The sequence below is a fragment of the Psittacula echo genome (assembly GCF_963264785.1).
Source record: "Psittacula echo genome assembly, chromosome: 6".
NCBI classification, from domain to species: Eukaryota; Metazoa; Chordata; class Aves; order Psittaciformes; family Psittacidae; genus Psittacula; species Psittacula echo.
Window position 1 is genome coordinate 18697538 of NC_137743.1, and position 27653 is coordinate 18725190.

At 35.7% G+C, this 27653-nt stretch overlaps 2 protein-coding genes across 4 annotated transcripts in view; both read right to left on the bottom strand.

The window, feature by feature from the left end:
- TNKS2 (tankyrase 2) lies at positions 1-27606 on the bottom strand. Of its 3 annotated transcripts, XM_080620683.1 has the most exons (24): positions 27492-27521; positions 27215-27309; positions 25977-26043; positions 24256-24442; positions 23236-23357; positions 22650-22741; positions 22469-22547; positions 21338-21509; positions 20560-20639; positions 19944-20089; positions 19378-19543; positions 18866-19085; positions 18360-18469; positions 17816-17887; positions 17448-17636; positions 16462-16714; positions 15779-15861; positions 15084-15204; positions 12960-13057; positions 12264-12338; positions 11129-11234; positions 9393-9579; positions 8526-8682; positions 1-8214 (listed from the first exon to the last, which is right to left on the bottom strand). In XM_080620683.1, exons 1-24 carry the CDS (start codon positions 27504-27506, stop codon positions 8152-8154), a joined length of 2955 nt encoding a protein of 984 aa, XP_080476809.1. In that variant the 5' UTR covers positions 27507-27521; the 3' UTR covers positions 1-8151. The 3 variants fall into 3 exon arrangements, with proteins under 3 accessions (XP_080476809.1, XP_080476811.1, XP_080476810.1); XM_080620685.1 differs by lacking the exon at positions 12264-12338 and having other exon boundaries at positions 27492-27606; XM_080620684.1 differs by lacking the exon at positions 17816-17887.
- Positions 27562-27653, bottom strand: part of LOC308223209 (poly [ADP-ribose] polymerase tankyrase-2-like) — a gene marked incomplete at its 3' end in the record, with an annotated part of 7622 nt that continues 7530 nt past the window's right edge. The window contains exon 5 of the mRNA XM_080621962.1: positions 27562-27639. Within this exon, the coding sequence (XP_080478088.1) occupies positions 27562-27639 (78 nt within the window). The remainder of the gene's footprint in view (positions 27640-27653) is intronic.

A 27653-nucleotide genomic window follows, 5' to 3' on the forward strand; every position in this document is an offset into this window, starting at 1 on the left:
TACGGAGTTGGGCTGAAAAAGGAAATCAGGCAAAATTATAGCAAATGCTGTAGAAAAACATCTGTACAGAAACAGGATTTTCCAGCAATAAAAATGATACAGGCTGTCTGCTATCTATAGGTATAGAGATCCCCATGGAAACTGCTCTTCATTTAGTTTGTGTATTCCTGTCACATGGCATCCACATAAATCAAATATTTTAGATCATTAAGCTCCAGCCACACAGAATAGACTTCTAGTGCTTCTTCAGATCGGATGCAGTCTATAGAAAGGCAGATTCTGAACCAAGAAGCTGAAGTTCTCAATGCCAGCAAGTCCCTGCTGTCAGGGTAGAAGGTGCACAGGTCACAGATGAGCGCCTGAGTCTTTCAGGTGAATGCAAGCTGTGATGCTATTTGTTCAGTGTCATCTCTGCCAGCGCGGTTTCTCAGTCACCTACAGCAGTGGTGGTGGAGAATGCAACAGGGACTCTTGGTATCACTCAGGGAAGAGGGTCAGATCATCTGGCCACTCCAACCTTCCTGAACTACCCGTGAGCCCCTCCTGATGTGAACAAGCAAAAGCTTACTTCAGGAAGTAAATTTTAGAGACAAAATATGTGTACAGCCCCTTCCCATTAGTATTACAAGCCAAAGCCCATTGCGATTGCAGTGTAGAGTGAGAACTAGTGATCGTGAAGTGAGGCTTCTTTTACGTAGCTGCAGTTGGAATTCCATTTGATCGAACAGACAAAATGCTGTGAAAAAGAAGAAACCAGAATAAACAAAGTTTAAAACTAAAGGACATATTTCATGAATTTGCTTAGGAATTTGGTTATGTTTTACCTCCAGAATCAGATACAACAGAGGAGAATGAATTGTGTCTGAGTTTGAGAAGCCAGCTCTTCTGGTTAATAATCTTAAAATACCTGTATTGCTAAATCAGGGTATGTATAAATATAATTCTGATTAATTTTCCTGAGAACAACAGAATCCTGAGGCAAATACATGAGATTTCATCATTGCTTACAGATATGAGAAAATTCATTTTGCTATAACTAGTAGGTCAGCAAGTCCCAACCCACTATTTTAACAGTATTTCAAACAGGTTAAAGATGCTGAACCACAGACTCCCCAAAATCTGTACTGCAAAATTGGTCCAATAAAGGAGACACATTAAGCACTATTTTTAAAAGTTGGGTTTTTTTTTTTTTTTTTTTTTTTTTTTTTAAGGAAAATATGTTATTTATTGATATTGTAATAAAACACATGCAATACACAACAATGCACCCTATTACACAATAATATTTAAGCCATTAATTGTACATTGCATCATTACTGTCTCTTCTTTTCAAAAGAATAAACACAACCATAACTTGCTATATGAAATATCTAACTCATACATTTTGTTAAAGTCCTTTACTGAAAAGCTGGCATTTTCTGGGAATGGGGAGGGAGGTCTCAGGAGTCAGGAAGGAGGCATACCTAAATCCATAACTATTTCTTTATGGACCATTTTGTATGAATCCTTGGCTATTAAAAGTTGCCACATGTACACGATTTTCATATCTCTTGCAAATCATTGCCATTTCAGTATTTCTGCTGGACTGTTTCTCTTGCAGACTTGTGGCACAAGTATATATACAAATCAATACAAAGCTGGTTATATAGAGATTACAGTAAGTGTGAAATATTCTTTCTAATTGGTCCAGGTCTGAAATTACTATTATTTCTTAAATGTATTTTACAAATCTCTGTTCTTTTATTAGGTGTTTCTAAAATTACAATTGATTAAGCTCACTTTTAATTGCAGGTGACATTTCAGAAATGCCTTGGAATTTTGTTTTATTCACAATTAAATAAAAGAACAGGTTTCTATATTTTTTGTCCAACCCTATCCATAACTCTCATAACTAATAATATCCATAATTCTAATGGGCTATTTCCATTAGAAGTCCTCCCTGCAACTACTATGCTCTGTGCTATTGAGGATTCCTCGAAATGTGCTAGCACCAGCTCATAATTCTGTCACTCCACCTCATGTTGTCTTATTACACAAATGCTCAGAGGCTTTTAAATATATTTAAAGTGCTTATGTGACATATGTAAATAGAATGTTGGATAGAAAGTTTACTTTAGAAGTTTGCTGAACTTCTGAAATGAAACTATCTGACCTCTTCACAGTGAAGAGCAGCACTTTTCTCTATTTCTGTCTCCTTATCAGGACACTTAGTGCCTTTCATTCTAATTTTGCGTAGGCTATTTCAGACTTTCTTGTATACCACTCACCAGATTTTCTCTGTTAATGTATCTGCCACTATTCTTGAGATGGTCAATTCTTCCCACCATTTTTTAACCCCATTTTTTTAATTCAATGTCTGTTCTACACCTTTATAAATACATCTTACTAGTGATATACTAACCTATTCTCCATTCTTAGAGCTTTAGTTCCAATAGCAGAACATTTCCTTAAAACCTATGTTTTTGCAGCTTCTGGTGCATTTTCATGTTCGTAACATTTTAAATAAAGCTTTAGCATTAGTCCCTGTGTTTTGAAGTCAGTTTTATTTCTTTGTCTGATTACTGATTTCAGAATCTTTGCATATAATAACCTTCTATGCTATGTGCTTCAGGGACTATACTGTCTGTGCAACTGCCCTTATTTATATCGGGTTTGGATTGTTTATAAGTCTTAGGTTTTAGTAACCTACTGCTAAGTTGGCTCTTCCCCTGAAGTAGTTCTTACCCTAAATCCTAAATAAAGAGTTTAAGTGCTGTACTGAGTATCTATTATTAAAAATGAAGCCCTTTAATACCAACCCAAATCTAATTTATTCTACTGCATGTTTGCAATGCTTCAGTAGAATACCATATAGGAAATATAGAATAGAAATAGAAATATAGAAATATAGAAAAAATAGAATTCCATATAGGAAACCACTGTGTATCAGGTACTGGTCATCATACACAGATTTATGTATATTTTGGACTACTTGGTAGTTCACGCTATCATTAATTAAAACAATACCTAATGTAACCACTGTCGGCTTCCACTGACTATTTCAATAATTAAAGACTACTAGAATATCCTCCTAAGTTGTCATAAATCTTATATACACTAATTGATTTGCTATTACTAATTCTTGCAACAAAATTTTTTTTTCTTTTGTACATGTAATTTCAGCTCTATTTGTATGTCAATGCTATTAATTTATTTACCTGCTTAATTTATTTAACCACTTCTGCATCAGGCTTGGAACAAGTTCTACACTTTTGATCTATGATGCCCGCTGTCTCGCAAAACTGAATCTATTTCTTGTTGTGAAATACACTTCCAAATATATTGCTGGAACACGTTACATTTTTGAAGAGCAGCTGGACAACACGAAACCACAAGCCAGTAGTCCCAAAATAAGTGACTACTTTCAAGTCTGTTTCTCAGGCTATTTCTATTACCTTCACCATTCAATATTAACCCTTTCCCACACATACCAACCTAGAGCTGTAAACAGTGTATTACCTGACACGAGGCTGCTTTCCCAACTGTAAAAAGTCTCAATCATGCTCTTAGGTACCAGTGCATTTTCTTTTGCTTCCTTACCATTCTACATGTAAAGTTTGCAAATATTACTATTATGATCTTTTTAAAATTCTTAATGGTCCCAACTGAAAAGCTTTAGCAAGTGCTCCCCTAGCTATGTCCCTGAACGTGCATTGTGCAAAGGCATTCTGTACGCTGCAACCATGTAAGAAACCACCCCAATCCCCTTTCTTGCTGCCCATTAAGATCCAAGCTGAAACATAGTTGAGTTGCAGCCGGATAAATTTAGCAGTTTTCTCAAGATTATGCAAGAAAAGATGGCTCTGACCTCCACTTCCTTCTTTGAAGTTTCCTGCTGCATCAAATTCTGCCTCATCCTCACCTGCCCTTCTCCCCAGGACAGAATCCAGGTAGATCATCTAATGTGACATACTTTAGTTTACTGGTATGTTACCTACTGTGTTTTTTCAGCTTGTGTCTGATAATCAATGCTTCAAAACTAGTGTTTTAAAGAACTATTGTTTAGGACATTTGTCTTCGTATTTTAAAATCCTATTACCCTATTTCTTTTTCTTCCAGACATCATTTCCCAGGTCTGATGTTAATGTTTTGAATTGGCTACAACTTTCTTCACCTAAAGAAAGTTTTTCTCAAGAAAAGCTATTCTGAAATCCCTGTAATGTCTGTCCATCACTCGTTTGATGTTTTAACTCAAACATGAATTGGGAAGTTGATGTACCACTATTATCTCGACCATTCCTAGTAAGTACATTAGCTATCCCTAACATAATTCTTTTTTATGCTTGTAGAACTTGCCTTTCTTTACAGGTTATTATTTTTCTTTTATCTCTCCCCTCCAGTCTGTCTTCTCTCAGTTACCAACCTTGCTCCCTTTTAGAGTAGAACATGTTAGCTGCAAACCAGCCATCTACATGCTTTTTCTTTCCATCTTGCATTCTGTTCTGTCTGCCTGCAGCTGTTCCTCATCTAGAGAGCCACAAGCAGAGGGAAGAAACCCCCTGATACTCTCAGAGTACCACTGCTTATACTTGCTGGAGACGAGCAAAGGGAGGCTCACACCTGCCTCTACACCTTCAACTTCAGCACTTCTCTCGCTGACACCACCTCCTACTGCAACCTCAGTGCTTGCAGGAAAAGCACAGCTCCAAGAATCAGAGAGGGGCAGATCTCAGTCAGTCTGATTTTTCAGTTCATTGAAGGTAAGAAAGCAGTCAGCTGTATTGTTGCATTAGTTGTGTACAAATCAAGCCTTTATCATTGCTCAACTGGAAGGCAGAAGGCAAGCCAACCATGGGATTCTGTTGTTTTCAGCAAAAGAGAAAAACTGCTTTACTACATCAAGTTCAGGAGATGAGAAGAAAGGGAACGGGCTCCTGGGCTGCAGCTCCCTCACTGACAATGGTGGGCTGCTGGAAAAGTCACTCTCAACTTTTTCTCTGCTTCTTGATGAATGGAATGAGAGAGTAAACAAGTGTGTGTTTGTGTACTCATATACACACACACACACATATAGACATACAACATCGTGTTTAATGAGCCAGTTCAGGGTAGAAAAGACACACGGTTCTTTCCATCCTATACCAGTGCCAACAAACTCTTGCATGTGCATTGTATGGATATTAAGTTTCTCAGTGTGACAGAAGAGTTTAGCTTAATTATTTTTTAATTTCTAAGAACTGAGGTCTAAGTTTGGAGTAAAGTTTTTAAGAAAAACCCCTAACATTTTCAATTTCCTTACCAGCAGCACTTGATTTCATATAAATTGCTTAGTTTTTTTAAAAAACCCTAATGCAGAACAGAAAGCTAATTTTAATTTTTTTTACAACCTTCATAGGTGGAATTTTCAGAAGCAATTTTATCAGAACTTGTATTCCCAAGATACTGTAAAGATTTTAATTACCCTTGATCTTACTAAACTTTTGCTCTCCTGCCCTCTAGTGCTCACATCTATTTAAATCATCTACGCAAGTCTGGTTAGGAAATCCCCTACCATGTAAGTGGTCCTACTGAAATAAAATACTCATTACACTACATGTGATCTAAGCAGTACTTTTGTTGTTGCTCATGTATGTACCATACTGCTACCTATGTAGTTATCTGTAAGGTAAGACTTTGCAGGCTACTTTTCATTTTACAAAATCAATGTAAGGCAGCTTTCTTTTTAAGTTTTGGACCATATAATGGAGTTTTAAATGCATAAATTAAAGTTTATTTCTGGATTTATTATTAAAACATTTTCACTGACAGCTAAAGCTGTTAGTTAGCCACATAGCAAATGACAGTACAGTTTTTCATCCACATTTAAAGCTTTTCTAGTTAATGCAATTAATTTTGCCTCTAATGATGTAGCTTGTTATCGTATTGTGCATGCTTCCATTTAAAACAATGGGTTGACATACTACATCTGTAATTACTCCCATACTACTAGAAAACCAGTGAATTAAATTTATTTAGTGTTAAATGGATATGGAATGTCATACAGAACATGTAAAGACACTTCAATGTGAGTAAAGCAGAACTAATTGCACAAGAGATTAAAGGTTCACCTCAATAGTATTATCAAATCATTACAGCTTCCATCTTCAGAGTGCAAGGTATGTCATGCAAAAAAACAGCTCAAAAAATCCCCAAACAGACAAAACCAACATTGTGGTACCACTTAAAATGCTATCATACCACAATATTTTACAAGATGTTAAGCCATCATTCATAGAGAATGAAGCATTTTAGCAATAACAAAAAAGTTTTAAACATACTTAACAGATTTTGCATGAACACCAATTCCAGCATTACTATACCTAAGGAACAGGCAACATGCTGGGAGAAAGTACCTAAAAATCAAAGCCTTTTTTTATTCATAGCCAATATTACTTTCTGCAAGTTATTCTTATTATCCAGATTCCCCACATTAACTGGGTAAGGTTCAATACATTTTTACATAGAGCATAATCACATAACCACCACATCAGCAAGACCATTTCATTATCTTGACCAGTTACTACATTTAAAACCATGGTATGATAAACATGCCCTGCAAACAAATTGTCTTCTGGGACAGTGTCTTGTATGTAGAAATATAAAACAACTAAAATATTCTTTTAACCACTTTAACCCCAAAAGTACTATAATTTGTATTTACATATTTTTTAAATATGTAGGTAAAAACTGCAGATGGAAGAGAAGCAGAATACACAAGAGAGCTATGACAGGGCTGACCAAATTAATCGGCGCATTCAGTAACCCCAAATTAGTCTTGAGAAGGGGGCTGTACCTTTTGCACTCTTTCTCCATCCAAGCAGTCTTACCAGGGCTACCAAAGGCCCTGGTAACCAACCAAACACTGCTGCAAGAGCTGCTCATCCCAATTACACACTCCTCGTCCAGCCGGCCGAGCACATGGAGCAGAACCTTGCACCCTGACCAGTTCCACTCAGCCAAAAGCACTGCAGATAAACATGCTTCTACACACCTGCTTCAACTACAGCTTGAATGTTAACATGGAAGAAACACAGGAGATGACAAGATGGTTTTTAACATTTCCACCTCACAATACTCATATCCTGAGGGCACCAACAGGTAGATTAATTTACTAAAATAAGCATACAAAAAAGGCCAAGTTGTCTGCCCTCACATTAGGAATAAACTATTTAACTTCCTGGCTTAAATGTAAGCAAGAGGAACTCAAGAAAGACCTCCTTGAGGTTAATTTTCCAACTATATTCAAGGAAAATAATTTACTAAAACTGTAACTTGCAAAGTCTACTAGCCTTGAAGTGAGGATACAGGTTAACTATACCTATAGTTAAATAAAAAACTTCAGAAGACATTTTACAGAAATAAAATATGCAACTCTAGGAAGTAGCTGGAAAAACACTTTTGTATTCAGCTGGAACATTCTATTCTCACAGACCATCATTCTCAGGAATATGTTTTTCATAAGCTAAAATACATCACAAAAAATTTGTGTATTCAATCTAAAGTTGCATGTTTCTAAACATCTTCAAATATAATCTGCTTTCTCCCTCAGAAATAAGTGATAAACCCTGAAAAAAAAATCAGCTTTTCAAATTTATCGTGCATGAGGAAACACAGAGGAACAAACCAATATCTGGAAAAAACATTTTGTACAAGGTTGCAGTTCTAAAACACTTATATTACAAAGCAATGTAAATAAATACCAGGCTAGTACAAAAGCTCTTATTTACAGTTTTACAAATGAAAACGTTTTCAGTGTAAATGCAGTGTTTTAAAGAACACAATATTAGTAAAATGCATTCCTGTATAGAGCATTACAAGTTCTACTAAATTTCAATGCAGTATTGTATAAAACCATTGTTTCAAGTTAACTTTTGTTTATAATTTAGTACAGCCAAACCCCAGTTTATGCCTGGAATGGTATCTGTTAAAGTGCTGAAAAAGAGGACATTTCTGAAATTTTAGAAAACATACTGTACATTATTAAAGCTTTATCAAGTCAAAAATGATGTATTTTGTTCACATTTGCTACCACACCACCTGTGGATGAGTTTTTCAACAACTTATAATAAACAGGATGGCCGCCATTGGTATCTTTGTATCCAAAGTCTGATGGTTTCCCACAAGTAATTTGTCTTAAGCTTCAGTGATGGTTTCAGGTTTCATAATCTGGTATGTGATCAAGTATTCCGGATAAGCCTGAAAGGGCAACACACACATTCTTTATCACAATTTCATTTACTCAAAATTCAGAGTGTTTGCTAGAGAGGGGGGAAAAAGTTATTTATGCCACAGAAAATATGGCAAAATGTCAAAGGTAAAATGCCTGGAGCATTCAGGAAACTAACCCTTTTACCTGCAACCACAGCTAGAGTTTGTTTTAAGACAAAAGCAAGTCCTAGCACCTCAAAAGAAAGAAAAAACCAAAACCTACCAAAACCCCAAAAAACTAAACCCCAACACATTACATGCCTTAAAAAACAATATTTGAAAAATCAAATGTTATTTACCTGCTCCCCTCTGTAAATGACATATTCTGCCAATGCCAATCCATTTACACTGGGTCTTCCAGTAACCGAGTGATGTCCTGGGGGAGAATGAGCCATTTTCATAGCACTGAACTGCAGGAAAGACTTGCCCAGTGTTACACGACAAAACAGCAATTGCCTGTGTTAAAAGGGAAAAAGGACTATGAACATATAATGTTTGTGAAGCTCCAGAAAGACTATCTTCAGAATTTGAAACATTTACTTGAGGAGAAGAGTAGAACTTTAAAACCACTTCAGTCACTCTTTGTAATTCACAAAGTTCTGTTTTGAACAACAGAATTTATGCTCCCTCGTTTTCTGAGGGTGTCCCTTTTCCCCCCTTAATTCACTTGTTGTTCTAACACTAGATTCGTATCCAACAGTTATCCAACAGTCAAAGCAACATCAAGGCCAAGTACATCTGTATTTTAGTGCATGAAGCAGCAGTGAAGTGGAGGCTGACTGTTACAAAGTACACCCTCCTCATAGAAATACAGCATCTGAGTATCATGGAATTTCTCCTTTCTCTGTAACAGGCAATGGACTAAACCCTCATATTGCTGCATCTTTCACACAAGCATCTAGCAGATCCTCTTCACTCTCTGGCTACCCAAGTCTGATTTTAACAGTAAGTTATGGGCAAAAGTTAGGTTAAATGCATTGAAGATGGTTAAAGTTTCTTTAAGACTTAAATATCAAAGTTTTCTGAAAGTATTAGGCCTGGCATATAGGGAGTGCTGAGAAGGTTTGGTTTCCAAGCAAATCTTTCTTGACAGACAGAGACTTGCAGACTTGATAGACTATGGCAGAATATACAAAAGCAAAATCAGATTATTCTTGAGGACTTACCTATGGCAAACATAACAAGATCTATCTTTGTGAATTGGACATCCAGTGCCACCTCCAATTCCATACACATATTGATTGCTTTTGGAAGAATTTTCAGCAAAATAAATCCCAGCTCCAAACATGCCACCTATGTAGGCATGTCTCTCATCAAAGCCTTTGTGAATGATGGCATTCACAAATGGGGAGCCTAAGAGAAAGGAAGTAAGATACTGAAAATATAGTATACAGAGATTTGTATTTTTTTGTATATTTTTTTCTATACATACAAGGAAATCAATCTCCAGAAGTTCTGACCTCAGATTTACTCAGCCAATTTGCAAAATACAAAGGACAGTAGCTGATAAGTGTACATTTTTAACAAAGATTTACATAGGATAATATCCAAGACAACTCTTGCTGCAAGAGAAGGCTCTATGAATCTGTACTCACTTTGACAGAGTTTCATCCTAGCCAAGATTCATTGAATATACTGCTACAAAAACCTTCCTTCTTCCTTACACCAAGAAGATTGTATCAAAAAAAAAATAAATGTAAGGCACTATTTATTTGCTTGCAGTGGTGATAAAATTTAGCCTTAATGAATAATCTGTTCAAAATGGTAGTCTCTGTATCTCAGGACATCTGATTATCATTTTCATAAAAAGTGCTTTTTTTTTTAAGTAAGTATTTTTATCACAGTATATATAAATATGCAAGCACTTTTAGAGAAAAGCTGTTCTAAAGAGCATGGAATTTTAAGAGTTATGTTGGGAATTACAGAGAAAATAATCCAAAACCTTATTCTCCACCCTAAAGATGATAAAACTATATATGAAGCAGAAGAACCTTCCAGATGAGAATGAGAGAAACTTATGACAACTGCTTTTTATCTTCTGCAGCTGACGTATGTGATTAAAGACATGTGCTAATGCTTTAAAAAAACCCAAAAAAAACAACAAACAACAACAACAAAAAAACCCAACCAACCAACAAACCCTAAAGTCTTAAAAAAGCAGAACACTCAAAAGACATTAACTGCTTTATTCCAGGGATAATATTGTTATCCAACTAATTGCAGACATTCCTTTAAAAACCAGTTTATTCCATTAGCAGATGGTTTCCTTTCACAGGGGTACAGGTCACAGTCAAGAGACAGGATTTAGATATCTACAAGTTTGGGCAGTTAATTATTGTGTTATTGCTGCTTCCAATGCTAATGTATTACGATGGAATCTATGTAGCTTTCATTTGTAAGGATGTACTGTGAGCTTGCTATGTATTTGTGCACAGCTGAGCTTTCAGTTGGCTTTAATGTGCTAATTAATTTGCTAATTACCTTTCTGGAATGATGACCAAGAACTTATCAAGTTATAAAACCAAGAAAACAAAAAAATCCTATCCCAAAACAACCCATAGCATAATAAAGTTTGACCCTTAATCACTTCGGTCATTCTGATAAAGCAGAATCAGTAACTCAGCTAAGGAGGAGGCACACTCCTGATTCTCCATTCAGTAACTACTATGTTTCCACTTAGATCTTTGAAGTCTCCTTCGGGAAGAGGTAAGTTGATGCAAATTTCAGCAGAATGATGCAGAATGATGCATTTTATTTTCCCACTGGGACATACACACTTGACCATATAAAACTCATGCAAAACCTAGAACCTATTTCAACTGAGAAAATTTGAGCCTGGAGAAACCCTCTCATGAAGTGTTGATGGTGAAATGAGTTCATAAGGTGTATTTCAGTGTCTCACCGTGAAAGAGCATCCTTTCATTAGCATGGTTATGATTCTCTTCAGAGACCTCTTTCCTTCTGTGAGTGTATCTTTCCCATAGTTTTTTGTTGCACACTTTCTGAATCTGAAACATTCAAAATATAAGTTTCATCCTGAAACTGAAAGCTTCCATTTACCTTACTTGACAGATAGTTTACCTATAGCAGCTATACCACAGTAAACTTACACTGTCACTTTAATATCTTCCTTAGAACTCAATGAAATAAATTCTCTAATTTATATTGCAGAAGCTGATTGTTGTGGCATAATTTAAGGAAATCCTAATTATATGCTTAATTAAGAATTAATTTAAACCATCTGTTGAGCAATACTTAATTTAAATTTAGCAGGCTTAGTCACAATTTGAGCACTGTTCCAAACATAGCTTGACGCCAAACCATTAGTAAAAAGATCATCTAGTAAATAAAGAAGTGTCTTCTATGAAGACTTCTAGAATGCTTCAAAAAGAAAGTAAATTATGCAGCAGAGGTATGCTGGATACTGGCAAAGGCTTACGTATGTAGATGCAGCATATCAGTTTTACTGGGGAAACTATAACGTCAGTTCAGATTAAAACTTTGTAGTACTTGCAAATCAAAATCTATCATTTTAATGAAAATTACCATTTACTTAGGGAAAAAAGAATATAAACCAAAATTCCACTAAATTATTTAACGCAAGGTTGTCTGCTGCCTGGTGTTTTAAGTTTCTCTGGTGTTAAATCAAGCCAAAATAGGTACCCTTACTTCCATACTTCAAGAGCTTTACTTTCACTTCTTGCGGTTTTTTTCCCCCTGATATTCCCTCACAGAAACCTCCTGATTCCTATAAAACCTTCTGTCTTCTTTTTCAAACATTCTGCAGTTTTCTGTGAGGTCGTTCTATGTCAATTTCTGATAATATTTCTTAATGACTGTTAATTCATAAGCAGCTTTTCTACATAATCTTACTCTTTGAATTTGCCTGGAAGATATTTTTCCTGTGCATGCCTCAGAACAGCACATCTTACTACATTATGGAACTCAACAAAAAAATTAAGAACATTTTATGGGCATTTTTTTTTCAGCCAAAACTCTAAGGGTCTAAGTATTGACCATAAAGATGTATCAGCTACCTTTAAGATGTTGTATCTGTTGAAGACCCCGCCAGCATGTCCTCCATCCCTATGCTCTCGGACAGTACTCTGCATCTGAAGATTGAGAATTTTAAGGAGGATCAATTTGCTTCAGAGCATGTTCAAAACATACATCCTTCACCCAATCAAATAATTAACAGGACAGATTTTTTTCTTAGAAAAATAATCACACAAGACCTTTTTTGGCAATGTCTCTATATTAAGTAATACCAGATTTCGTGGATGCACAGGAACAGGTGTAAAAAACATATCTTGAAGAGTCTATGGTCTAGTTTGCAAACTGAAAAAGATCACCACTATTCTATTTAGAATATTGTTTCTTCAGAATTTTGTCCTTTGTGATGATGACACTTTGGAAGGAAATGACTTAAAACTGTGTATAAGAGATAGGCGATTTATACTTTATATCAAAGAATTTATACTTTATATCAAAGAGCTTTTCTATATAATACAGGTTTTAAAAACACTACAAGCAGTAATAAGTAAGAAAAAGTTACAGACATCAGGAGCACAGATTATAAGTGGTGCAGTCAAAGCTGGAAATTTGAAGTATCCTTACGCAAATTTTTCTTAGTCTTAGCATGTTCATTGCATTGCTAAGTCGTCTAGCGATACTTCTTTATCTACTCGAATACAAATAACAAAAATAGTGAAAGGCTACAAAGAAAGGCATACCTCCTCTTCTACTGACTGAAATTCCTTGTCTTCAGTGGAAAGATCTATGAGAATAGTTCCACTACCAGAAGTATTTAGAGTCAGGTATGGGTTTAGTCCTGTGAATGTAACAAAACATTACAACAGTTTCAGAAACTGCTTGAAGACTGCTGATTTTGAATGATACCAGTAAGAAATCTTTCTTTTTAAACAGACCATTTTCCCAAAACTCAGTTTACAAAATGAAGAGGTTAGCTGCTAAGGAAGGCAGAGATTATCAATGACTTTAATTGCTTTCCATCAGCCATGTACATTTTGTGGATGTCAAAGGGTAATCACTCAAATGATTTCATTAGTTTCAATCAAACTTTTTCAGCATCTCTGTTTTTAACCATGAAGATGCATACACTATACATGTAATGAGAAGCACAGCAGCTGGGTCTGGATGCAGATCAACTGCAATCATTTTCATTGATCTGTGGATACAGATCAATCATTGTTTCAGTAAGAAACACTAACCCATTTATCTATGCTTACGTCAGCATATTAATATACATGACAGGGAAACTGTATGGAAGCAGTTGCTTACTTAAGAGTTCATTTCAACTCTAGGCAGTGAAATAGTGAGCAACCAGTCCCTGTATCCATACCTACTGATGGCAGTGGCATCATGAACAAGAGAACTGACTTGAAGTGCTAATTCAGTAGGAATACTTTTTCCAATGTATCTTGCAGAAAGAGCTGACAAAAGAACTACGTTAGTCTGCGAAAATAAAAGGCCTAAGCCTGATATTAAATGCTTAAACAAAATTTCTCTGTCATTCCAAATATGCCCAAACAAACAAAAAAGACATTTTATGTGGAATCCACTGTCAATTTGCATATAGACTTCAATCACAACTGGCAAGTAATGGAAATGTAATTTTTGCATAAAAAGAAAGTGCGTATCATGTCCTTTTGCCCATGGCCTTCCCAGATGACCAGCAGGTGACCAGAGTTAATCTCTCTAGAAAGCAGTAATGTGTGGAAAACAGAAATTACAGATTCATACAGAGTCAGAAGCCTCATGTTAGCAGCATGGAACTGGAATAATGTGTTCAGGAACAAAAAACTGGCAAGAAAGAACCAAAAAAAATGCTCTTTCAGAAAAGCCCTACTAACCTTGAAATAACAGCAGTAACTGTGTTCAGGAAGAGATGCCAAAATATTAATGAAAACATACTTGAGTGCAAGAGCCCAAGGGCAACACACAGAAAACTGACAGAACAACCTAACGGCAACAATCCTCCCCACCCCAGAAACACACCTTAGAAAAAAAATCAAGGGCTGTTGAAATACTCAGTTTAAGCATTTATGCCTGCGGTTAAAGTTACAAATGAAAATGCCAGGCCTCTTACAGCTAGACAGCAAGAGTCTAGAAAGAATGGGGGTGGGAGTAGCAAAAAATTCAGAAGTTTGACACTGTCTATATTCAAACATACTAAAATATGTACAAACATACACATGCTCAAAAATGCATCATGTCTACTTGGAAGGCAAAACCAGCACATGATTATCAGTTGGGTAAAATTAGAACTCAGACAACGAAATGACACCTTGAAAGTAACTTTAATCAAAAATACCAACGAATCTGTCAAAAATCATCTGACAATTAAGACAAAATTATGAAGATTTGCTTAAATAATTCATTACTAGGAAAAGGATTAACTCAAGTTAATACTGTTTTAAGGAGGAAAAAGTAATTTTGAGCTTGGGACAGTGACTCATTACTATGGTGTGCAGATTTTAGAATGAGAATTCACAAATGGTGCCTCAAGAGGGGAAAAATATCCTCTGAATTCTAACTAATTTATTCAATTTCTATGCAACACAACAAAACAATAGTAAGTGATGTTTCAGTCAGACAACGAAGAAAAGAGGTTTGTCTTGTATGCAGCCAGACTGCTCTGATAAAGATAAATGATCACAAAGCCAGGGTGGGTGGGTAAGAGAGAACTAAAAGGCAACATTTACAGCACAAGTAAAAGCACTCATGTTTCAAGTCAGGAGACATCATCTGAAGTGCCATTTAACCTACAGCATTTACAGAAATGGATTCTTTAAAGGCTTTAAGGTGTTACACAGCAATTTGAAACATCTACATACCTTGCTGTCCAGAAATGAGTCTTTCAACTCCTTTAATGATTTTATGCCTATGGCCATAAGCATTAATTCCAATTTCCTTCAATTCTTTGTGTCCCATTTCAACCAATACATCCAGTGTTATCTATAATGAAAGCAACACCTTTTTTTTGTGCAACACAATAAACAGACTAGAACGGTTGTGAATGACAGTGAAAATACTTCACTGCAGTTGAGACAACAAGCAAGTGTGAAAAGAACAAAAACATTGGAAACTTTGCTTTTACTCACTGTTTTCTCCAAACTTTTCTTTAAATAAATATGCTGCACGCTACATTTATGTAATTCATACTGTTTGCAAGGATCACGTTTCTGATTGAGAAATACAATTTTTAGATGCATTCAAGCCAACAGAAACAAACCCAGAAATGACTAAGCAACACTATTTATTTACTCCACCATTTATACCACTGAAAGGAAACTTGCCTACACTCTAAAACTGATATAGAGATTATTGCTCCCAGGTTTTTTACATGTACAGGTATTTTAATCTGTATTTATACTGGATATCAATTTAAAAACTCCACTTATTGTTTCCTTCATTCCACTCATTTTGACACTCATTCATTTTAAATCTGCCTCATGATTTTATTTTAAACAGTCAGTATTTATTCCATTGCTTTCTAGCTGAGTATTTGGAAATAAACATAGCTACGCACCTGCTCTCTCTCAAATATGTCAATTAGATGTTCAAGGCCAAGGTTCCGCACAAACTGATTTATGCTAAAATCCACACCTGAAACTGCGTAAGAAGAAAAACTCACAATGAACGTTCATACACCTATTGTAAAATAAAGAACATGCACCTCACTGTCTGTGGCAATGAGACATACAAAATTCCTGGTCTTTTGCAGATGGTACCTAACTAACCAGTGCCAACCTATAATAACCTAATCTACCCTAACACTCAAAGATTTCTACCCCCAGCCCAACAGCAGTCTTTGTGCTTCCATAAAGTAAGCAACTAATGTGCAGAAATGCACATGCAAACAGCAAATATTTTGAGACATAAAACATTACAGAAGTAAGCTTTTCAAGATACCTGATCCAAGAACAGGCTCCTGGAAACTAGATAAAGTTTGTAGTAAAATACTGGTTGGTATGGAGCCAAGTTTCATTTGATGTCTTTTTTAAAACATATTTTGGTTTTGTACAGAAAAAAAAAAAAAAAGAGAATGTTTCAAGATTCTGTAATAGGAATGTACCGAAATCATATACAAGACTTTCATTCATTGTTAATGAGACATCACAAGGAATATGGATACTATCTGCATGTGTTGGAACTTGTGTATTCTTTTTATCATACAGTAGAAAACATTATTCATTCCTGAGAAAGCCTCACCTTCTTTCTTCTCCAGAACAGTACCTCCTTCTGTGCTGTTTGTAGCAACAACAGAAGGAAGTTCAGAAAAACTACCAGACAAGTTGTCGAGACTACTTGCAGCAGACAGACTGGATGGACTGGATGGAACAGAAGACAGGGAATCAGCTGCAGAACCTGTAGTCTGAGACACACTTATAACCTGAGGTTTGTAGCAAGTCGGTAAGGCAGAAGGAGGCATTGCCGCTGTCAATAATGCACTGACATCATCTGCCTAAATAACAGAAAGCACTTGTTAAAACAGAGGAACACTTTCATATAGTGTTTTTTTCTAGAATGCATTATCGTTATTCCAGACTTCTTTACAAAAGGCCTTTTGTGCCAACAGCATACACGAAACTGTAAAATGTTTATAAGTAAAAACTGTAATAAGATAGAAAGTAGAGACTTCAATATTTCTAATAACCTTTAGGGATATTTAAACAGAATTCATTTGCTAGGAAAACCAAGCAAGAGCTTCTAATGGCAACCAGAATTTACAAAACAGAACAGTTACTCTGAGTGCGGCTTGGAATTGTACTGTAATACTTAGGAAAAAAATAATTCAAAAACTTAACAGCAGATAGCTCCTTAAAGTTTTGTTGCTACAAAGTTTGCTTACAATGTATTGCCACAACTTTTGTTGTAGTCAAAATATAAACACATAATTAAAAGCATCAAATTATAAGCAAGCATGAATTCCTTTTGTGGGTGTGTGGGTTTTGTCTGTTTGTGTCGTCCCTCCGCCCCATCTTGAAATATGAAGTCTAGTGCAAGAAAATATTTCAGGCAGGTTTATAAAGGCTCTACTGACTTTCCTTACCAGGTACACATAACACACCAGAGAAACCGCAGTATTTAAAACTTTACGGAAGTTGATGTATTACACTTTTTAAGGACAGTTTTTATATGAGCTGCCCCAAATGGCAGACAAGTACAGATTTCCCAAGAAGAGCCCCATCACTTACAGTGACCAGGTCCAATGGCGTTTGTCCTTCTTGATTTTTCAGAGTAGGATCAGCCCCATGTGCCAATAACAAGGCACAAAGCTGTGTCCTTCCTTTTTGGGCTGCTTCATGCAGAGGTGTGAAAGCCCATTTGTCCGTGGCATTCACACATGCATTATACTTTATAAGTAAAGCTGCTACATCAACGTGCTGGAAAATAAGAACATCTGTTAAATTCCAAGGTACCACAGTGTATTAAAGTAACTCAGAACTATTACTGATACTTCTCTGTAATCCTCATTCTGAATTTTTTAAAAATACATTTACTTTCTCATTATGATTAAAAAAACGTATTAAACAAGGTATTTTCTTCCTCACCAGAAACATACCAGCAAAAAGTTAAGATTTCTTCTCTTGTGAAAAAAGGACAGACTACAACAGAATCCCAAATCCAGGGGAATCTGAAGGAAAAAAGCATGAATTTGAACTTCTAGTTTGGAAAGTACTCCCAACTGTTTTGAATAAAAACTTATCTGAACACAAAGATCCAGGAAGTACACAAAACCAGTTAGTGTCTCAACACCAGCCAAGTTAAGTGAAAAATGAGATCTTGCTGATAAAATTTGACTACCACAGGTAAGAAAACGCATTTTATGGAACACCTTCCAGGCTGCTGGCTTTCTAAGTGTTCATGTCCAGATAACTTAATTCCGTAAACTCCAACCGTAATTTTACAAATTCAGAAGAGTCTTCACCGTTACTATCAGCTGCCTATGATCAAATTTTTTTATGTGTTTTACAAGTAGGATTACATTACAGCTCAATGGCAAAAGCTTTCTAGAAAGTATTGGCTCACAATGCTGTCACTGACATGTATCACCTCAGTTATTTATTTAAAAATAAATAAAGCCTCAGAAAGTTTGAAATATTTACCCCATAAGATGCAGCATTATGCAGAGGAATCAAACCTCCTTTATCCTGTGCATTCACATCTGCTCCATGCTGTAACAGGTATTCTGCAACCTCCAAATTGTTGTAACCAGCTGGAAGATTGCAAAAGCCGGAATAAATAGAACATATTAAAAAAACATCCTCAACAGGCTATAGAAAAGTAGCAGTTCACTTAAATTACTTGAAAGTTAAGATGTCAACAGCAGTGAAGACAGTGTATTTACTATCTATTAGTAATGACAGTTTCACCCTATTTAAGAGTATTTGGGTTTAAAACCTCTGCTAGTTAACAATAAAAGGTCCTCTTTTGGCTAGAGATAATAGGAAATTGAAGTCATTAAGTAGGTTAGAAAAGCAATATAAGATTAACTCTTAAAGAGAAAATAAAGAATCCTCTAGCTTGAGTCTACACTTCAAACTTACTTAGACACAAAGTTCAGACACAGTAACTAGTAATTCCGATCAAACCACTTAATTAAAACACTGACCTGCTAAATGTAGTGGTGTTGAATGCCGTCCTTGTGTGTCCCGACAGTTGACATTGTCAGGTGAACACAGCTTTTTTACTCTGGCCAAGCAACCTTTCTTGGCAGCATCTAGTAGAGCTGCATCTCCTCTAAGTAGGTCTTGAATATCAGTATCACCATCTTTAACAAGGTCTAGTGGAGTATTTCCATCTCTGTTTTTCTTTGTAGGGTCAGCTCCATGCTATGCACATCAAAAGCAGGTGGTAAGTATATAAGTAGAATAAACATGTTGCATCTTAGGTATCCTATGCCTCATTGACCAAATATTCTAACACATATTCAGATCCTCCATAGAGCCTTTCATTTACTGTACGGAAAAGGACAATGTAGTTGCCAATAGTATCCCTTTTACTGAAAACATACATTCAGCTCAACTTAGAAACCACAAAATACAAATAAATTTCTCAAGCAGTCCAATCACATTTCAGATTGAACAAGAAAGAAAAGTAACCTCTCTCCAACATATGTAATACCTGTAACAGGAGTTTGCAAATCTCATATTTTCCTTTTGCCGCAGCTTCATGCAAGGGAGTGAATTTCCACAAATCAGCTACATTGACAACTGCACCATGTTTAACCAACAATTCTGCAACTTCATAGTGACCATATGAGCAAGCATTATGTAAAGGGACAAGTCCTCTGGAAACAATTAAAAAAAGGGAGAAATTATCTTTAAAATTGGGTCTTTTTTCCACAAAGTGATACAAACTTAAAATACAAGGCACCTTCAACAATCAAACCATAACAATTTCTTTTTTTTTTAATTTTTCACAATAGTCTAATACAGTAGGAATATCTACTGCCAAAGCAGTAAAAAAGCAACCAGCAGTGGCACTGAAGAGATATAAAAACACAGGGCTAGAGAAATTCTTAACACTCTAGTCTCAAGTACTGACAAACGCTTTCACGGATACTCTGAACAGAACTTCACATGAAAATAAAAAAGTTGAAAGATGGGATGTTTACCAGCTAGCAGTATTCAAGAGTTGAAAGTTATCAGCAATTACAGTTGCAAGAAAATACACATTTGAGTATTTACCCCTTATCTTTCGCATGCACGTCAGCTCCATGCTGAAGAAGATATTCAACAACGGATACTCTATTATACCCAGCTGCAAAATGAAGTGGTGTAGACTGACGTCCTTCAATATCTCTGCAGTTCACACTTTGAACTGTACATAGTTTCTGTGAAATTACCAAAACAAAACATACATCACTATATATAGTGTCACATTTTAATTTAGTCATGTTACACACTTAATTCTTAAAAATTGTTTGCATTGAGAGGTTTATTTCTTTTTTTTTTTTGCCTAAAATGATTACTATTCATAGATTGTGTGCAAAGAAAAAAAAAAATTGCCTCCTCCCAAATTCATATAATTTCTATACAGACAAACTTTTGGAGGTGGCGAATATTACATTTTGTCATCTGTAATATTTGTGCAATACAAAGGTTTTAGAACAGGGATCACAACTCTAAAGCAGTCAATGAAGGGCTCATGAAATTATAGTTTGGGATATAACTCTCTCTTGCTCTTAGGACAGGTTTAAGCTTACTTTTACAGCCTCCAGCAACTGTTGATCTGCATCAGAATTACCTAATGGGATACCTTCTGCAAAATAAATGAGATTGCAAGACAGCAAAGTGTCCTTACTTTTACAGTATCCACATCTCCAGCCTTTGCAGCCTCCAGCAACTGTCGATCTGCATCAGAATTACCTAATGGGATACCTTCTGCAAAATAAATGAGATTGCAAGAAAGGGAAGTGTATGCAGTTGAAGGAATTTGTTAAGACAGGAAATCATTTGAGTATTCCAACTATTTCCCTTTTTAAAAAAAGTTAACCAATTACAGACAAGTTTTGTCTTTTCTTACTATTTACAACTGCAGATATTATCTCTAACACTGCTTCGCAAGTTGCCTTTAGCAACATGCTTCCTATTCATTTTGAAGTCCTGTGGAACCAAACATTCTTATTTCAGTTTCAAAATTAGACTGCATCAAGAAGCTTACCTATGTGTATAACATATACTCTTGAAAATCCATGTACCCCTCACATGCTCACAAATACAAAGCAGCCATTTTTTGCTTCTGAAACTAATTTTCTACATTAAAGATTCCCCCCTCCCTATGCCCGGATTTTTCTATAATTATTCCAGGTGGCTAGGAAACCATGCAATCAGTCTGTGCACCTCTAACAATTTGTGGAACTGAATCCTAGAGAGTATGTGATATTTCAACTACACCTAGAGTAGGCAGTCTCCCTATGAACTTGGTTATTGAATAAGAACTGCACAAACCAGTACTGTCTTTTGTAGAAAGTCCTTTTTTTGACTTTTATTCACTATTATTTCTTGACAGCACTTGAAATGGCAAGTAAAACAAAGCACCACATTACTTCAGAAGTAGACCCTGACTAAATCAGTTATACCTTGTAGTAGCTGTTGCACACTTTCAGTCCCCATTTGCAAGGCTGTAAAGCCCTGCAGAGACACAATGGAAGGATCACATCCAGAACTCAACAGCAACTTGCATGTCTGAAGATGACCACAATGTGCTGCTCTATGAAGAGAGGTCTGGCCAAGGTTATCTAATGCATTAACCTAAAAATAACACAAGAAATATCACCATTGAAACTTAAAGGTATTTGCATTGCTGACTGGGAGCATTTCAGAAGTATTCTTCTGATTTTAATTAAAATAACATATGAAGCACATTTCCGAAGGGCATGACATTTCAAGAAATAAAATTTTAAAAAAAAGCAGTTCATAAAATTTTAACTACATTTACTGAGGAAGAATAGCCCCCCTTTAGAGGCATGGGGATAATCCAGCAGAAACAGTTACAGAATTTAACTGCATACAGAAGTTATTATTTTACTGCCATTATTCTACTCATGGCAGCACAAACCCTCAGTGCCAACACTGTAGAACAGCTTTTACATGCATTGGCTTATTGTGTTTTTTCAGACTGAGAACTTTCTATGTGTTTCAGTCAAGGTGTACTTAACAGTTTAAAACTCCCTACCCAAAGGTTACTTGTATTCCCTACTGTTTCTCTGGTTTGATCTTAGAAACTTCACTGCAGTCAGGCTGTAATCAAATTCCTGTGACAGAATCAGTTCCAGTTCTGGAGGACTCAAGCATTAGATAATGCCTCCTTTCCATTTTTTCTTTTTGTGGAAATTTGAACTAAACACTGTGTTATGATTTAACATTTGCCTTCATTGTAATTTTTACTGCACACAACATCACATAAAGTCTACCTGTTACACATGTTTGTCTAGCTTCTTGTTGTTCATATGTATCCCCTACATTTTTTTTCCTTAAGCATTTCACTATTACTGAATCACTGAATAAACACTGAATCAGACACTCTACAAACTTTCAGTTAACAGTAAGGATTACATCCACACTATAAAATAAGACCAAACCAACAAGATGCCTCTATATATAGGGTTCCAAAGTAAAGGGTACCATTCTCATGGTATGAAAACCTACGTAGTACGCAGACCTCAAAAAAAAAAAAAAAAAAAAAAAGAAGTATGAATAGTAACTCATACCTTAGCTTCATGTTTCACAACTACTTCAACAACATCATTATGAGCCTTTTCTGATGCCACATGCAAAGGAGTCAAGAAGCTTTTTCAAAAAAAAAAAAAAAAAGGAAAAAGAATAACTCAACATGTATTTCGCAAAATCTTCTAAACAAGGAACTTAGAGTAATCATTTGTAAACACTCACTCTTTTGTTTTTTCATTGATGTTAGCTCCTTTCCTCAGAAGCAATTCACATACTTGTTTCCTCTTGGGATATGGAGATGCAGCAGCACAGTGCTGAGAACATTAAGAAGTATAGCATTACAGCTAGCTAGCAATATACAGGTTTTACTGCTTGCTGATCAGCTGACAGTTAAGAGCTGGTTATACACATAGTCAACAGCAAAAAACCCCAACAAAACAAAATATACAGAAGCTTATTAATTTGGGAGATTCCACACAGGCTTTTGTATTTACCCTTTTATTTTCCAGAGCTCCCTCTCCAATAACTGCTAGAACCCTTCATGCTTTACAAAGCTCACATATGTAGCTTGCTGTTGTTTAAAACTAGACTACAGAAAAACAGTCATTTCAACAAATTAAACAGGCAATTTAGTCTTAACATTAACCTTAACAACAAAATATTAATATTGCTTAACTAGACACTGGATATTCCAGGTTGGCTTGAATTACACTGTTTGACACTGAAATTTTCAGTTCTGAACTACTACCGAGTAAGTTTAGTTCAGCCACAATATATGCAAAATAATTAATAAATCCTGAAACATTACCAATGCCGTCTCATGTGTTTGAGGATGTTTGAAGTTCACTGTCTCCAAAGAAAGATGTTTCTTTATACGAGCTACATCTGATTCTCTTGCAGCCTGTAGCAGTGAGTGACCTTTGAATTCATCTTTAAAAAGAAATAGATACATACCAGCAGGTTATACTCCTCAACTTGAGAAGCATCAAGAAGAATGTTTCTTTCACTTAGATAAAAATATTCATTTTATTAAGCCAACCACACTGCAGACATTTCCAACTCAGACTTAACCTTTTACATCACTTGACACAACTTGTTAGCGAAGTTAAAACACTAAATGAATGTGCTTTGTTTCTAAACTAAAGCCAGAGACATCCACGCTGGCTGAACAAGAACTATTTTACTTGCCACTGTTCTAGTTTCTACTCTTCACGTATGTACCAATTCTAGCATATACAACTCTACTCCTGACCTGCCTTTGACAAACCATTTCTAGATGCTAGCATGAAGTCTAATGTAGTATTTACTGATAATTTCTGTACATATCCCAGAAGTTATCGTTTGGCCACTCAAGGACAGGATTTGAGGGCATTCCTTCCAACTCCTTAAGTCTGCTGGACAACAGGCAATGTCTTTTATCAGTTTCTCTGAACTTCCAGCAATTGTGGCATATTCAAACATACTGAGCATTCTAAAGAGTTATGCTTTTTCTTTTCTTCAAACAGAACAGTGGAATAAAACTGAATATTTCAACAGTCTTGATGCAATGAAAGGACCAAGTATGGAAAATGAAAGTGTCATTCAGGGAAAAAAAGTTACAAACCCCATCATAACTACACGACTATAAAACTGACCATAAAATTATTTTAAATGCCTACATTCAGAAAAACGTAGCAATCCCAAATTATAAAAAATTTAATGTACTGTCCAACATTGCACAACTGCTTGGAAAGTGTAAGCATTTTCCAAATCTAATTTCTGGCAGATCACTTGTCTAGGGAACCTAAGTACACACTACAGTCAATAACTGATCTCACTTTATACTCACATGCTAATCGTTCTTTTAATTGGGGTGTTGGAGCCAAATCAATGGTGCTTTTGTTGTGACAGTTCAACAGTGTTGGGTCAGCACCGTAACTTAACAAAAGAGAACATACTTCCACCCTGTTCTTAGAAGCTGCTTCATGCAGAGGGGTGAATTGCCACAGATCCATTGCATTCACACATGCTCCGTGCTTGAAAGGGGCAAAAAAGATGCAATATCAAAACCATATAACTAGAAAGACTTCTGTCATTAATTTCAATGCAGTAGATTGTTATAATAAAAATCAATGCTTCTATGCAAACTGTATCCAAGACATTCTCCAGACACTAATTTCCAATAAAATACATTTCAGCACATTGCAGTTGCTAATCTTCTAGTGTCTCACATGTACATTCAAAGAATTCAAAGGCAGGGTAGTCTCTTCAGGCTTTCTCCAGAATTTCAAAGAGTTGCTCTGCTACAGGTCTGTTAATTGAAGAGCCTAATTCATATACTCTAAACCACCTTTGAACAAGCTCTAGAAAAAGTCTAAGTTGCACTAAGATACATTCATGTTCTTGAATACTCCCCAGGATACGAATGCTAAGGTATCTAGAAGGTGATAGCTACTCAAAGTTGACTTCAATAGTCTGACAGAACATGCTCTTTCCCATTGCTCCAGTTAAAACCTTAGTGCTTTGCAAAAAATAATGCAAGAGTCACTGTAGCTGAAATCCAAGAGAGAATACAACTCTAACTTGACAGTTAAGACACACAGCAGTGTTTAGGCAAAAGGGTTTCTTTGTCCAGTACTACAACTGTAAAGATTCACTTTACAATTGCCCTCTGAATTAAAAAAAAAAAAAAAAAATCATTAGTTTTTTTGAGGTTTTTTGGTTTTTTTACATATTTTTTTCCTAAACCAATAGAAAGACACTCAGAATTAGTGGGGACTGAGACATACGTAACAGGACAACAACAGCTATTCCCTGAGCATTCAAACACGCAGTTATCTAACAGAACACCCCAGCCGTTATAATGATCATGACTTATCGTAGCAGCAGAGAATGGGCACAAGGTCCTTTGGTGGACACCACTCATAGACTTTGCAGGCCACATCTTTTGAGTCAGTAGTTTAATGCACATCGTACTTTATCTTCAAGATTAACATAAGCCAGCTAAGCCACTTCAGTTCCAAGGGTTCACTTATATTAGGAAAACTTACACATTTCTCCTTCTTTTGTGTGAAAGCTACAATTTAGGGCCAGAATTAGTTTTGTAAAGTTCATTCTCTTAAGAAGCTGATTACTCCTTAATTTTAAAACATTTATGATCTTTACCAGTATTTTCAAAAACCTCTGTCTTCTGAAATACTTTTCTATTGTCAACATTGGTTTGGTTTTGGTTTTTTTGTTTGTTTGTTTTATGTTTTTTACTTTTTTTTTTTTGAGTGAGGGTGGAAAGGTTGGTATAAGAATTTTTTACTTGGTGGCACAAAAGCATTAAGCTCTGGAGCAGAGAGAGTTAAAAATAGAAAGTACATTTATAAGGAGAAAAGCTTTCTTGCAAGCAGAAGATTCTGTAGCTACAGCTTAGCAAACACTAACATGTCAAGCAAAAGCAGCCTACCATTCTTTAAGTTTTGTAACTCTAAGTACAAAATATAAAATATATGCAACTTGCAGTAGTCTACTATAAACTGTTCTTATTTAATAATGTGCAATTTTATCTCTTCAAAGACTAACCTTTACTAGAAGCTCTGTTACTTCATAATGACCATAGGAACAGGCATTGTGAAGTGGCACCAAATCTCTATATAGGAGAGAAAGGGGCAGGATGATTATCTTAGTACGTGTATTTCAATTTCAAATGCATCTGTAACATTGCAAATGGTACTGTGCTGCACCTTGATCACTTTATAAAAATATCATCAGAGATGTTCAAAGGAAGTTGAGGGGAAATAAGAAGCTAGAGAAGAACCCAGAAAATAACTTCAGCATTTTTCAGAACAATAAATGTTTAAAATAATCAGAAGATGAGCGATGTCTTACTGCAAATGAAGTCATTCTGCTCAGACTCAGAACCCTAAGCAAGAAGAACTATCTGCAGTGGATTTTCAGGAGTGCCAGTAATTATTTCCTTTTTCACAGGAACTTTGCTGTAAGATTATCTTCTCCCTTAGAGACTAGCCAAGTATTACTGGCTAATGTTTAAGGAACAATATTTACAACAACAGCAGAACCACAGAGGTTTCAGAGCCAGCTTCATAAGCTCTCAAACTCCATGGTCTTAGGAGCAACTGAGAAATTGCCCAAAGTGAAATTGCTAGTACGGGAGAAATTACAGAACTGAATTACAACCCCAAGGGGACAATTAAAGCTGTCTGATCAGGCAGCTATTTATGTAGCAGTGAAGTGATCCTAGCAAAAAAAAAGGAATAAGAGTTTGCTTTCCATAATCTTTAATGTACACAAGTACACATTTTAAAAATAGGTTTTCCATTACATTTTATGTAACTAAACTTAGCATGCCTGTATTTCACTACATTTCCTGACATAGCAACCAAATGCTTGAAAATGTAGCCCAAAATAAAAGCTCTGTGAAACAGATCAATTTTTATCATATTCTTTTGCAAAAAAAGAAGTGCAGAAACTTAAAAGAAGAAAACGAAGATTGATTCAACCATCGAAATATTTGATTACTTCATTCACAGTGCTGTATGAATGCATTTTATTAAACAAGACATAAGAATTTCCTAGTGATACCTAAAAGGCAGCATGTTCTATAGTTAGCTCAATTTGGATTCTATCAATTCACAAGTCTCAAGCCTGTACACTTTGCATTTTTGTCATAACAGAAAGGTTAAAAATGACATATTGGTCTCAAGTCACAAAATCTTCATGGCTAAAATAGTATTACTCTTCTTTACTTCTCAATTTTAAACAAATTCTGTTAATTCTGAACAAATGAAAAAGGAACCTACCCTTTATCCTTAGCATGTACGTCAGCCCCATGTTGCAATAAGAGCTGTACTATTTTTACACGGTTATACCCAGCTGCTAAATGTAAAGGAGTAGACTGAAATGACAGAATGTAGAATTAATCAGTAATACAAAATCAAAGGGTTGATTTTTATATTATTTTTTCAAAACTTAACAGTACTAGTTACTGAAATCCTTAAAATAATTGCAACATTAAAAAAAAAACAAAACAGAGTGCTTGAATCAGACATTTGATAACTACGTTCATTGTTTACTGACCACTCTCGCAGTCATCAGAACACAAATCCTGAATTGACTCCATCACTAATAGATTCTGGCAATGAAGACCTTAAAGGATTTTGAGTCCTGTAGTCTTGCTTTTGTCTTTTAGCCCTACGCACTTTTGCTGGGACAAACTATGGCCCTTCTGAAAAAGTGAAA

Excerpts from the sequence above, each read along its gene's own strand:
- TNKS2 (XM_080620683.1), bottom strand. Across the intron at positions 17,888-18,359 it reads ATAATGCTGCATCTTATGGG|ATTCCCCTGGATTTGGGATT; the intron begins GTAAATATTTCA and ends TTTTTCCTTCAG. Across the intron at positions 8,683-9,392 it reads TCTTGTTATGTTTGCCATAG|GCAATTGCTGTTTTGTCGTG; the intron begins GTAAGTCCTCAA and ends CTTTTAACACAG.